Below are 14,208 nucleotides of genomic sequence, written 5' to 3' on the forward strand. Positions count from 1 at the left end.
AGGAGGGGGGCGCCTGGGTGGCTCAGTGGGTTAAAGCCTCTGCCTTCGGCTCAGGTCATGATCCCAGGGTCCTGGGATCGAGCCCTGCATCGGGCTCTCTGCTCAGCGGGGAGCCTGCTTCCTCCTCTCTCTCTCTCTCTGCCTGCCTCTCTGCCTACTTGTGATCTCTACCTGTCAAATAAATAAATAAAATCTTTAAAAAAAAAAAAAAAAAAGGAAGCTTAGGAGGAAAATCTTTGGACTTTGGATCAGGCAGCAATTTCTTAGATATCAATATAACTATTTGCTATAGATTTTCTATAGATATCTTATATCTTTCTTAGATATCAATATAACTATTTGCTATATCAATATAACTATATTCTATTTGCTATAGATTTTCTATAGATCATGCTTTGGTATGGTATGAACAAATCATTAAATTCTTTTTCATTTTTCGTTAAATTCTTAAATTGGACTTAATTACAATGGAAAAGTCCTGTTTTTTTCAAAGACACTATTAAAAGAATGGAAAGACAAGCCATAGGCTGGGAGGAAATATTTGCAAATCATAGATCTGATACAGGACTTATCTCCAGGCTACATATATTAGTCATTAAGGAAATGCAAATTAAAACCACAATGAGATACCACTACCCGCCTATTTAAAAAGCTAAAATTAAAAAGACTGACCATGCCCTGTGTTGGTGAGGATGTGGAGAACCTGGAACTCTCATACGTTGCTGGTGGAAAATATAAAGTGATCCAACTACTTTGGAAAAGAGTTCGGCAAAAAACTAACTGCACACCTGCCACCTAATCCAGTCCCTCCTCTCCTGGGTATTTACCCCAGAGAAACGAGCGTGTAAATCCATACAAAGACTGAAATGTTCCCAACCACTTTATTTGTTTTGGCCGCAAACTAGAAAGAGCCCAAATATCCAACAACAGGAGAACGAATGAACAATGGTGATGTGTCCACGCAAATTTCGAGCCTGACCCAATTCTGCAGTGGAACTATGTGCCGTTGACCAGATTAGAGTTTGGAAGAAAATAATTAACAATTAAGTGCAATACAGAATCCTAGATGGGATTCTGGAAAGAAAAGGAACATTTGTGTAAAAACGGGTGAGATCCAAATAAGGTCTGTGGTTTAGTTAATAACAGGGTGCTGATGTTAGTTTCTTGGTTTTGAATATTCTGCTGTGGTTATGTGGAAAACGCTAATGTTGGTGGGAGATGGGTGAGGCGGGCACAGGAACTCTATTTGGTCATTGCAACTTTTCCGTAAGTCTGTAATTCAAAATTTTAAAATAGTGAAGAAAAATATACATAATAAAACCTTTTTAAAAGATTGCTTTACCTTTGGGGCACCTGGGTGGCTCAGTGGGTTAAGCATCCGACTCCTGATTTCCGGGTTGTGGAATTGAGCCCCAGGTCAGGTTCTGCATTGGGTGTGGAACTGGCTTAAGATTCTCTCTCTTCCCATCTCCTTCTGCCCCTCTCCATCCCCTGCCTGCAGGCATCCACACATGTGCACTCTCTCTCTCTCTCAAAAAAAAAGAAAAGAAAAGAAAAGAGAAGAAAGAAAAAGATTGCTTAACCTTATAGAATAAATACATTTTTTCAAATACAATTGTGAGCTGTCCCATTATTGACAATCACTGTCAGCATAGAGCAGGTTAGCAATTTTGGAATGCTTGCCTTTTGGGAAGAGAAACCTGTGTGACTTTAAATGAGGCGATTCCTGTAAGTCCTTTGTCTTGAGATACCCATGCCCTCCTCTGAGTTACAAAAGTCAGGCATGCTAAGAAGGGGCGCCCAGCCATAACGGAGTGGAAGTTTCTCTGGCTGCCATGGAAGGCTTCCTTTCTAGGGAAGGTTGGAAGTGCCACATTCCTGTGGCACTGAACGCCCCCAGGACCTGTCCTCAATCTGACCAGTGGCATTGGCAAACTCGCTCCTTGCAGGCCAGAACTCTGACGTGTATGTTTTACTCTGGCTTTGAGAGTTTCTCCCACACGATTTAATTCCCGCGGCCCACAATGGTAACCCGGTGACAGCACACACTTTTTTGGCTGTCCCCTTTTCTCCACCTACTGTTTTGTTTTCTTCACCACTCAAACGAACAGCTTGCGCTCCAGTCCTCGTCTCGGGGTCTGCTTCTGACCCAGACCCATACAAGCACTAACTAATGTATTTTTCCAGCATCTCACTGTGTCACCTTGCCAGACCGCTGGCTTGGGCATCTCACTTCGGAGACTACTGCTTTCCTCCTGTCTGTCCAGCTTCTTACACACATGCAAGACAGCCCCGTCCAGCCCAGGGCGGCCATGCCTGCAGAAGGGTCCTAGGGATGACTCCCAGCTGAAATCCGTTTTCCCTGTGACCTTTGCCCTTTTGTCTGGGCAGGGCTATAAGAGACAGAGAGCTGAGGTTTGCTCGCTGAGGAACCTCTGGGGAAGGGGGACAGGAGGTCGGGGCTCTTAGCTTTGTCCTTCTTGAACCAAAGTGCAAACCCTGTTTGCTATGTCAGACTAAAAACTTGGGAGAAAGAGAGGTCCACAGCAGGGGAAAGGTTTGCCCACCTTCAATTCCAGTTCCAACTCTTGCAGCAGTCCCCAAGAGACTGGGGTAAGCCCTCTGACACGTACATCTTATAAAAGTCACCTCAGGACCTGACATCTCCCTGGTTGCTTAGGAGGGTAGCAGTTTCTTCCAGTTGAATATGAAGTCCCAGCAACTGGCCCTGAGCAGGGCAAAAACTGCCTTTCCTAAGCCATGTCACCAGACCTGGGACTCCAGCCCCATCCTGCAACCTGGATCTCAGGTGACATAACAGTGAGTGGGCATCTCCCCTGGGCAGTCTCGTTGCAGCTAGGTAGCTGGTCGTCTAACACCCCTGCAGGATCAAGCCCAGCTGGCTTTTTGCAAGAGAAAACAGGCTCAGAGAAGGGACGAGTTTCCCCAGGTTGCACAGCATGTTCGCTTTAGCTAGCAGAGTTCATAGGAGGAGGATTTTCTTGGCTTTGTTAGGCTCTCTGTAACCGAGAGTGAGGGTGATAGGATTCCATCAGGAATCCTATCCAGTGCCTTGTACCTCGAGTTCACAGTGACCCCAGGGAAAGCAGCCAGGCCAGATGAGAGGGGAAGCCTCTCATGTTCAGAGCTCACATCCTGAATCCTTGTGATAACGGGCTCCTCACTGCCTGCCCTGGGGCTCAGCAAGCCTGGCCCTTGCTGTTGGCCCTGCCATGGTCCTTTGGCCCCAAAAGGGTTTCACCTTCTCTAACTTGACCCTTGGCACTCCATCCCTGAACCCACTAGGAGCCCACCCAGAGTTGCCTCATTGGGACATAAAGATGCTCCTATCACCCAGGAAATTCCAAGGGATTTAGGAGCTCAGAGTCGGGAATCAAGGTCAAAGGCCAAATATTAGAATCAAAGTTGTTCCTCGTGCTCTTATCACTTAGGAGATTACAAAGGATTTTTTTCAGGAGCCCCCTGCCAAGAACTAGGGATAGAGACCATTATATGTTTTTTCTATTACCTTGCAGTGTCCCACTAAGAAACTCATTCCCTGGGACTGCTCCCTAGGAAACCTCGTAGGGGAGGAGAGGTGATGGACAGAGCAGGATTCAGCTATTTTGGGGTCCGTTGGGTCAACGATCTTCACACTACCTGTCTTCAGCTGTTCAAGCTGCTAGAACAACTTACCATAGACTGGGTGAATTAAACTATTTACATGTCACAGTCCGAGCCTGGCAAGTTTAAGATCAAGGTGCAGGTGGATCCCGTGTCTGGTAGGAGCCCTCCTCCTGGTTTGGGGATGGACATCTATCCTCACATGGCAACAATCAAAGAGAGGCCTATGTCTCCGAGTCTCTTCTTCTGAGGACACTGATTCCATCACAGGGAGTCCACTCTCATGACCTGCTTACTTCCAGAAGGCCCCACCTGCCAATACCATGACATCAGGGCTTCCGCACACACGCCTCTAGCACCACCGAAATGCCCCTCCCTAGATCCCTAGAACTCCACAGAGCCTCACTGCTCTTTCTCAGAGCCCCTGAATGATTCGAGTAGTCAAGCAAGATGAAACCTGTAGACCATTTAATCATCAGGACAGAATTAGGAAACCTAGTTTAAAAATCAATCTACATTTCCCTTGCATAGTGTGAGTTTTCACACTACTAAGTCAAGTGTGGAAAACCAATGGTCACTACTCTGGCGTGAATGTGTGTGTGTGGACACTGTGTGTGTGGGCTGTGGGTCTGTTTAGGCAAGAGGGGCTCTGGTGGAGGGAGAGGCCTTGAGTCAGAGCCCAACGCTCCGTGCCTCCCTTCTCAGCAGATCATGCCGTGAACCCTGACCTCCCGCTACAGGTGAGGCCCAGCCGTGGGGACTCATTGCACCATGCCCAGAGCTGGAGCCACTGTCTCTGCTGGGGCTGGCTAAGGCTCATTCCAGACTTCTGTGCTGCGAGGTGAGATACAGCTCTGTGCCCTTGTTGAATTCCATAATAGCATCCACGTGACCTTCAGGCGAATCACTTGACCTTCCTAGAGCTTCGCTTTGTCGCTCGTAAAATGGGGGTGTAAGCCAACCTGCTTCTGGTAGAGGATGAAGATTCAATACAAGATGGTGTGTCGTGTGATATGTAAGGCTTAAGATACTAATTTTATTTCAAGGAACGTTAAAGGTTTTTTCCCCTTTCAAGGAGAGTTCACAAAAATCCCAATTTGTGAGCCCGAATGACCAGAAATATCCTGAAGTGTTGTTCTTCTAAACTTAGGATGGGACTCTCTTGTCACACGTGTTTTAGGAAAATGTCTGTCATGTGTATCCACGTGTACGAACCTTAGCTCTTCTATCTCGGCTTTTAGGCCTGACAACCAACTCGGGTGACTTTAAGGGTCCTAACAAACACTCCCAAGCAGTAGTCACTCAGCTACGAAGCTCATATTTCTTGCTCCTGGAACAGACCGGGCCAGAGTGATGAGCAGCTTTACTCCTTCCAACGAGTGACCCTACCAAAGCCTATGGCCCGGTTGTCACTGGCATCCAGCTGAGGGCAAGTGCCCAAACCTTGTGCGAGGTCTTTCCCAATTCTGTTCACGTCTCCTGAAGACAGGAGACTCCTGAGTGCAGGGGAGGCTGGGGAATGCCGTTCTGGCAGCTTGAAGGAGGGGGTTTAGTGACCACGTGGACAAGCCAGGGCGACAGCTCCTGATGACCACAACCAATGCCCTAAGAAGCTGTCCTCTTCCTGAGCTACAACCACCCCTCACCTGGGCCCTTCTCATGGGTCCCCTGGCTTCTAGTGGGATCCCACTTCCACCTACACCAGGTCACATGGACCAGCAGCGGAAGTCCCAAAACGGGGAAGATTGGCCAGAATCTCCCGGCCCCACCAAAGCTGGCCCTCCCCCATGCCACCCTTCAGCCCTTGACCATTGGCATGCAGATCCAGAGGGGGGAACCCACTGGCAGTGAAGTCCATGCCTGACTTCATGCTGTGGTCCCCCAAACAGGAAGCGACGAAGGCTGGTTTCCAGGTCACACTTTTATTTATACAGAAGCAGCAGCCGTGCAGCCACGGGGACATGTGGTGTTCTGGACAGCAGGCACGGCTCCTGCGCTGCCAAGAGCCTGCCAGGGGATGCTCGGGCCCTTCTCCTTGGTCCCCAGGGTCATGGGAAACGTAAAAGCCACACACCATGCACTGCCGCACGCATCCCCCACCCCTTCCCCTTCCATAATAGCTAAGGAAAGGATGCATCCTTCCGGCAGAAGAGACTGGCTGCAATTCGGGTTCTACAGAAAACCCGCGTGCAGCCAGAGGAACTCGGGGCTCTGGAGGGGAAAGGCCTATTCCTTTACTTCGCACACACACTCACCCCGGAGCCAAGTGTCACTCCCCATGAAACCACCGCATGGATGGACAGGGATAGGGCCGGCTACAGGACAAAGGCTGTCGTGTGGCCCACCATGCTTGGGGGTCGGCCCATCGGGGCACCTGATGACGGGAACAGAACATAGACCTGAGGCTGCTGTGATCCCGAGACCTTCCCTTCCAAGCCCCAGTTTCCGGGTGAGGTCTGTGAAGAGCAGGATTTTGGTTTTTCTAGGACTAAGGGCGATAGAGGCTGTTAGCAGCTCTGGCTACCCTCCCAGTGGCTTAAGGAGGGGGCCCTCTGGCAGAAAGCCAGGGCCTTCCGGGCTGGGCCCCTCTGCTCGGGCTAACCATTCCTCCACAAGAAGCAGGATCATCAGTTTAGCGTCGAGTGAGAAGCGCAGGAGCCCACCAGGAGGGCAAAGGCCAGAATTCACGCGCTCTGCAGACAAGCTGGAGAATGAGGTTTCTTATTTGTTTTTCTCATGCCCCCTCCAGAGGCCAAATGGGTAAGGGGAGGAGGGAGGGGGGTTCCTTTGCCTTCTGAGTGCCACGAATGTGCCCAGCACTCACAGGACCACACAGGGACGCCTGGCAGGGTGCTGGGCCCACGGGGGTATGGCCAAGCAACGTCGGGGAAAGCCTGGCTCCATCGGGATTCTGGCAACCGGCAATGACAGGACGGACCCTTTCCTGAGAGCCTCGGGTGTCCTTCTCCCAGAGTGTTGGGAGAGCTAGCCTTGGATTGAAGAAGGAAGGACCTCACATGAGACACAACCCCCATGTCCACATGGAGGGTGGGTGAGGGGCTGCAGCTCGGAGATGACTCGCCCACGGTCGCCCGGCTTGCTGACAAGACAGCGGGGACAGAGCCTCCCCGTGCACAGCTCACGCGTGCTCTCTCTCTCAGCATGTCCTGCCAGGCAGAGTTCACTCCATCCTCGCTCCCTACTCAAACTTCTCAGGTGCTGGGTCCTCCGCGGAGGCCGGGCTGTTCTTCAGATGGGACTCGCAGAACCAAACAGGCTTTCATAAGTCGGGGAGGACCTAGGGAGACTCCCTTCCTTCTAGAAGGGAAACGGGGCTAATTTTCTCTGAGCTTAGGATTTGTAAGGCACTGAAATTAACTACAGCTGAGGGCGGGGGAGAACCAAGGGAGGAGTGGTTGGAGAAATCAAGCTGCTGGTCTTTTCTCTGGGCCCCACAGTGAGAATCTGCACCAAGTCTCCATCTACTTGCTTGGTGGGGTCCGCCCGCCACCCCCCACTGCATGCCGCAGAGCAGCGTAGAGGCACCCCCCTCGCCCCCGTAACTAGGCAGGCTCTGGGGACTGGAAGAGGCACGGAGGGTTGGGGAGCCAAGGACAGGCGCAGGTGCTCCGGCCCCAGTTCAGAGCAGGAGCCACTCCGCCTGGGCTGGGACAGGAGCCAGCCCTGAAACGTCTTCTCCGAGGACATGGTCCTCGCGGAGACGTGGGTGACGGCTGGGGTGGGTGTGTAAGCCTGAGCCGGAAGGAGAAGGGGCAGGGTGTCACCAAGGACGGCAGAGCGAACTTTGGACAGGGACCTGGCTTTGGCACAGCACACTGTGGGCCTGCCTGCCCTGTCTGTTGCCCTCTGAAGACCCGGGGGAGAGAGAGAGGCACCTTCCTTCCTTCTCTCTGTGAGGGGTGCTCCTGACCGGCTGAAGCAACAGCGGGGGCGACTCTGGACCGTCCCATTCACCCTGCCAACCAAATCTGGGCCCAGGTGACCTCATACGGGGCCCTCCTGGACTTGACGCTGAACCCACAGCTCGCCAGGCAGACATGGTGCTGAGTAGGAGGCCACAGCTGGCACAGTGGAATCCTCAGGGTCCCCGGTGAGACGGCCACCAGTCCTGGATGTTTACGGCCAGCCGGCAGGCAGGCACTGTGACCCCGTTTCAACAGATGGGCAGCTGGGTTCGGAGGGGCTGGGTGACCCGGCCAGAGTCACACAGCTCACAAGGGGCTGAAATGGAAACTGGACTTAGCAACATCTGACTCCAGAGCCCACGTCCTTTGCCCTCCACTCGGCTGCCCCTGGGAGCTGGAGCTAGCCATCGGGGCAGTCCGGGTGGGATTTCTGGAAGGGGTTCTTTCTGGAAGCATGGATCTGGGAGAGTAGCCAAGCTTGAGTGAAGAGAAGATGCCTCCTGGACCTGGGGACAGGGCCCCCCAACATGTCTATTTCCGGGCGGGCCCCTGCTCAGTGCCTGGCGGCCTTGCAGATCTTGTCGTACACCTCGGGGAAGGCGTCCTGGCAGCCGAGGCGCTCCCGCAGCCTGTGGTAGAGGGAGCCGTCGAACATCTCCCAGAACTCCTCCCGGCTCATGTAGCAGTCGGCATACAGCATCTGGAACCTGGGAAACACAGGAGGGTGAGGCTGCCCGGAGGGGAAGGGGCCCGAGAGGCCCCCGCTGGGTCCCTGACGGGCTGCAGGAAGAGCTCATGGAGGATTTCCTGTTTACCCCCTGCTGCCCAGGTGGGGTGGGGGCGGGCAGGAGTGCTTGCCCCCACATCCATCACCCCCAAACTTTGATCAAAGCTCTGTGTAGTCCGTTGCCCTCCACTGCTCAGGAGTCTCGGCATTCGGTCACCGTGGACTTGGGGATTTCACAGACCTGGAATCATACAGTACTCCTTTCTCCTGGTTTTTTCAGTCCGTATAACTATTCTGAGACGTGTCCACCTTAAGTCCATCAGGGGTTTGTTCCAGGCTGGTTTCGGAGCTATGCTGTCCTGGGCCTCTGTGTGTGTGTGGCTTTCAGTCACCGCTCCCTCCCTCCTCCACTGTGCTCTTCCAACTCCGAGCAACAGCCCAGAACCTATCTAAAACCACATCACCATGTACCCTGGGGCACGAAGCAGTGGTCGTGGGGCTCTGTGCCAAGCACCTGGGGGATGCTGGCGTCTTCATAGGAGGGGTGCAAGGAAAGGGGTGAGAAATCCCACTTGCAGACTTCCATAGGGTGCTTTCCAAACCAGAGGGTGACTGGGACTCCAACACTCCCTTGGCAATCAGCAGGCCTGGCTCCAGGGGTGCCTGCCTTGACCTTCCTCTACACCCCCGGCAGGAGAGCCCTGGTGCTGGCGGCCTGGGAAGCATGCCACGCTCGGGGCCACTCACCCATGCACGCTTCGGACGAACTTCTCTAACTGCCGCATGCAGGACCTGGCTTCAAAGTGCTTCACACGTGGTTCCCCGTAGGCTCCAATGTCAACATAGAGCTCGGCCTCATCTCCCTTGGGGTGCACCAGGCCCGGCTGGCTGGGCAGGATGAATGGGCACAGCCAGATGGGGTAGACCTGGGTGGACCAGAGAGAGGGGCGTTGGTGCTTTTCCTGCAACAGGGGCCAGGGTCAGGGTGGGCCCATTCCACCCTTACCCAGGGACCCCTCCCTTTGTCTGCCCACTGCTTCACTCCCAATCCCTGAGGCTATGGCTGACAGCAGCAGCCCCCCATGCCTTCTCTCCTTTCAGGGCCATCACGGGACAGGCCCATTTTACAGCCAGGAACATTGAGGTCCAGGGCGTCCTGCCCCCGCTTACATGGATGTCACTGTGGAAGGTGTGCACTGCCTGCGACAGGCATTTCATGGGCACCAGCATGTCCTGGACCACGTGGTGCTGCTCATACAGCTTGCGCAGGGTCTCGCCTTGGGTCAGCTTCAGGAGCGAGATCTTGGGAGGCACCATCCATCCAAAGAGGTAGCGGAAGACGGGATTGTTGCCAAAGGGGATGATGTCCTGAAAGACAAAGGTTGGCGATGGAGAGAAGGGCCAGCAGGGCTGAGGGTCCCATGGGCCAGGGCTCAGGTCCTCGCTCAGGGCTCCATATGCACTCCTGTGTGGAGGGGAACAGTGGTGCCCAGGACTGGCCCAGCTGGGTCTGGGTTTGAGTCTCAGCTCTGGCCTGTACCTGCTGCGATGACCTTGGGCTAGTGACTTATTAATCTCTTTGGGCTTAGTTTCCTTATCTGTAAAATGGGACTGGAGGAAATAACGAAATACTGCCTAGAAGGCCTGTAGCCCAGTGCTAGGAGCAGAATAAGATCACTGTAATTGTGCTATGGAGGTCAGGGTGACTGGCACACAGAAGGCACTTGGTCAGTGGCTGAGAAATAAAAGTTACTGAACGAGAAGAGCAATTATGGGAGAGCTTAAGCAATTCCCCTAAAGTCACAGCCAAGGGCTGCTCTTATTGGTGGGGGCAGGGTCGGGGAGGAGGTCTGGCTCAGGGTCAGCCACGGGCCCACTGGTTCACAGTATCTCCCGAGGGGCCCCCTCGACTCCTGTGTAAAATGTGACGGCTCCCCACCCCTCCATGCGCAAAAACAAACTCTCTGTCATCTTTCAAGGGCAAGCTTGACGGCTGGCCTCCAACTCCGGGCAGAACAACCCACTTCTCTCCCATGCCTGTGGCCCTTCACAGCCTGCCTGCCTCCTCCAACTCAGCTTCCCCGGAGACCCTGCTAAGCAGAGACTGTCTTCCTCTTCTGTGCTCAACCCACCACCGGGAAGGAGCCCCCTCCCTCAGCACTGCTTCCGACATTGCCCCGTGCCACCCACCAGCTGGCCACCCTGCCCCGACAGCGCAGACTTCGGGTCCCTTCAGTCACTATCCTCCTCCCTTGCTCCAACCTTGTCTTTTGGAATATAAAGGAATGCTCTTGGCTTCAAGAGGGCTACCCCATTCTTTTTTTTTTTTTTTCTTAAAGAGGAGTGACCTTTTTTTGTTTTAAGATTTCATTTATTTATTTCAGACAGAGAGAGCGAGCACCTGTGTATGAGCTGGGGAAGGAGCAGAGGGAGAGAGAGGAGCAGATTCTGTGCTGAGTGCAGGGCCAGATGTGAGGCTCCATCTGACGACCCGGAGACCAGGACCCGGGCTGAAATCGAGGGTCAGATGCTCCGCCGACTGAACCACCCAGGTGCCCCCGAGGACATTCCTTTATTCATTAAATAATTACGAGGTGCCTATGAGGTCTGGTATGAGGTTCCATGCTGAGTGCTGGGGATACCAAAATAACTGAGACATGGTCCCTACTCCTGAGGAGTTGAAGAGACATGTCACACACAGGACTACAGTGGGGGAAGAGCTAGGACAAACAGACGCAGGGCCCACAGCAGACTAGGGGTCGGGGTGGCTTCCCAAAGGAACCCAGGTGCTAAGCTTTGCAAGCCGAGTGACCCTCCCTCCTCTCCCCTGGGACGAGCTCTCCGACTGGCAGCACACTCCTACGAGGGAGGGACCCCTCTGCGCCTGGCCCTGCCTGGCTCTGCGATTCAGGCACCTGCACGGACGCTGGCACATGACCTGAGGACACTGTGTAGCTCGGCTTTTATTGTTTCCTTGCTTATTTTTGGAACAGCCACACATACCCACAGTAGAAATCCCAGCCATCCAAAGGCCAGGCCGCCTCTCACATCCTCCCCGTGTACCCCCTAGTCCTGACCCCACTTCATTCTTCCCCAACTCAACTTCTGTCCCCGAGAGGCAGACGTTGTTAGGAATGATCTGTGTCCCTTCCTAGAGACACTCGCTGTGTTGACGCACGGGTGGGCGTAGAGACCGACAGCTCACAAGCGGCGGCATCTCACAGCCTTGTGCTTCTTCCCTCCTCCTGTGCCTCGGTGCACAGCCAGCCAGCACATGCTTGGTTGTGGGTGCCACCCCTGCTCTGCGGGGACCCACACACCACAGCTCCTGGGACAAACCTGGTCCACGAATAAAGTCCTGCTAGGACACAGCCATGCCCCCGCATTTCCATGCTGTCTGTGGCTGCTTCCAGGCTGTAAGGGCAGAGTGGCCTCTGGAGAGACCTCATGGACCACAAATCCCTAATGGTCATTTGGCCCTTTCCAGTGTGCTGATCATTGCCCTCCTGTGTGGATGGACCCCGCTGATTTAAGCAGTTCTGTACGGATGAGCATTTAGAGGATTTCCAGACCATTCCAGTGAGTATCCTTTCTACATGTGTCTTAGCCTAAATTCCTAGAAGTGGAAAATTCTGGTTCAAACCCTGTATGCCATTTTAATAGGTTATCTCAAGAACGGGTTACAGGGCACATGCTCCCATACGACACCAGGGGGTGCTGTTTCCCCACGCCCAGGCCAAGCTGGGTTGTCAAACTTCTGCCTCGTGGCCACCCTGCTGGTGAAAGCTGGGACTCTGGCAGTTTTGTTTGGCCTGGCTTTAATAGAGTGAGAACAGTCATCTCTCTCACGTTTAAAAGCCATTTATATTTTTCTCTTTAAAACAGTTGTTAGCCAGAAGTATCAGCTAGAACCATTCCTTTTCCAGAATCTCAACTCAGAAAAGTTCATGTGTTTAACAGTGAGCCCCGCCCTCCTCCTTTCGCTCCTGTCTGCCCCATGATTCATCCCTCTGCCTCTGAGTGACCTCAGGCCCTGTGTCCCTGGCTTCAGTTCCAGTCTCTTGCTCTCATCTGCCTTTGCCGTTTACCTGTGTCCAGCCTGCTCTGCTCTGTGGGATCCCATGACAGATCCAGGGGGCCTGGCCCGAGCCGGGACCCCACGCCCCAAAGGCAGGCCCCATGGCAGTCGAAGAAACCTGAACCACCAAGAACCCTATCTAACACTTCCTCCTGGTGCTACTTCCCTGTATTAGCCAACCACTTATGCTGGCTGGAAAGGAGGATGTAAAAGGGAAGGGAAAGAGGGGGCTGCCCAGAGTCCTCTTTCTCTTCAGTCCTTCCTTACCCACCAGTAAGCCACACTAGAGTGTTGGTAGAATGTGAATGTTACCAGGAAGGGAGATAAACACAACTGAGGTAGTTTCGTGCGGTATCTCCACTGGGCCACTAGGAATGAAACACAGTCATGTGAAGAGCTCAATACTCCCTATATTTCTATTTCTGAAGGGATAAACAGTAAATTCGTTCCAATAATTTAAATTAGTTTCTTGGGGGTCACCTGGGTGGCTCAGTGGGTTGAGCCTCTGCCTTTAGGTCAGGCAATGATCCCAGGGTCCTGGGATAGAGCCCCGCATCCGTCTTTCTGCTCAGCAGGGAGCCTGCTTCCCCCACCCCCCGCCCTCTCTCTGCCTGCCTCTCTGCCTACCTGTGATCTCTGTCAAATAAATAAATAAAATCTTTAAAAAAAATTATTTTCTTTACTTAGAACATTAAATAGCAAATATAAGAGGGACCCTGGTAGTATCTTTGACAGTACTCTTTCCCTGCTTTTTGCACTGGGCCCTGCAGATCACGTGGCTGGCCTTGACAGCCACATATTGCTGATTAACTGAACTGGGTGAAGGCAGGCCTGGCCCCGGAGTGACAGGATTGGACGAGAGGTTCAGCACCTGTGGCTGATTAAAGGGTGGATTCAACACGGAGGAACCAAGGTGGAGGGCTGCCTGAGGGAGGAGGAGTTCACCCCTGGGGAGGGGGGAAAGGCATGTACTTGACATCGCCTTCTTTGTAGAAGTCTGGGCTTCTGCAACTCTACTGTGGTGGATGCTGTGGTGCTCCGCCCGGATGCCCTGTGTGCAAATCTCAGGTGTAAGACACCCATCCTACCAGATTCTTCCTTTCACCTCGGGCAGGACAGCCAGTGCTTCACGGCACATAAATAGAAGACAAACCTCATTATGAATCCTAGCTCTGTGGTTAAAGAAAAAAACAACACCAATTCTTACTCCTGAAACCAATACTACACTATAATGTTAACTAACTTGAATTAGAAAAAAACAACAAAACACTCACAAATGCTTTGCTACTCCTTCCTTCAAAGAGGTGGAGCGTGATTTGCCTCGCCCTGATGTGGGCTGTACCTGCTCTAACAAGCGGCGGGTGGCAGGGCTGGCGGAATGTGAGGAGACGGGCCCTGTAAGGCATTGGGGCTCCTCCTCGGTCTCTCTCCTGGACGGCTCCCGCTGCCCAGTCCTGAGGACACTTGAGCAGCCCACATGGCGAGGAACAGAGGCCTCTTGTTAACAACCGTGTGAGAGAACCTTCTGGAAAATAGATCATCCCCTCGCAAGCCTCCGGATGACACTGGAGCCACCCACACCCGCCACCACCCGCCCAATCCCTGACAATCAGAAAACTGTGAGATAACAGAAAATAATAAAAAGAAACAGTTGTTTCAATCCTCTAACTTTGGGATAGTTCATTATGCAGCAAGTTATAATTACACTTGATCTCTTTCTGAGTTGTGTTACTTTGGACAACCTAAGCCTCAGTTTTCCCCATCTGTAAAATGGAAAAGAACAAGGACTGACCCTCCTGGGGCTGTTAGGAAGTTTGAGATAATGGTGTATGTTTGGCGTAACAGCTAACATG

At 52.9% G+C, this 14,208-nt stretch overlaps 1 protein-coding gene across 1 annotated transcript in view; it reads right to left on the reverse strand.

Moving 5' to 3' along the window:
* Window positions 1-5,530: 5,530 nt before the first annotated feature.
* DHCR24 (24-dehydrocholesterol reductase) overlaps window positions 5,531-14,208 on the reverse strand; it is a 30,003-nt gene continuing 21,325 nt past the window's right edge. Inside the window, exons 7-9 of the mRNA XM_082686141.1 lie at window positions 9,448-9,645; window positions 9,025-9,203; window positions 5,531-8,257 (exon numbers count right to left, since the gene is read on the reverse strand). Of these exons, the coding sequence (XP_082542267.1) occupies window positions 8,104-8,257; window positions 9,025-9,203; window positions 9,448-9,645 (531 nt within the window). The 3' untranslated portion in view covers window positions 5,531-8,103. The remainder of the gene's footprint in view (window positions 8,258-9,024; window positions 9,204-9,447; window positions 9,646-14,208) is intronic.

This window comes from Mustela nivalis (genome assembly GCF_964662115.1).
Source record: "Mustela nivalis genome assembly, chromosome: 10".
NCBI classification, from domain to species: domain Eukaryota; kingdom Metazoa; phylum Chordata; class Mammalia; order Carnivora; family Mustelidae; genus Mustela; species Mustela nivalis.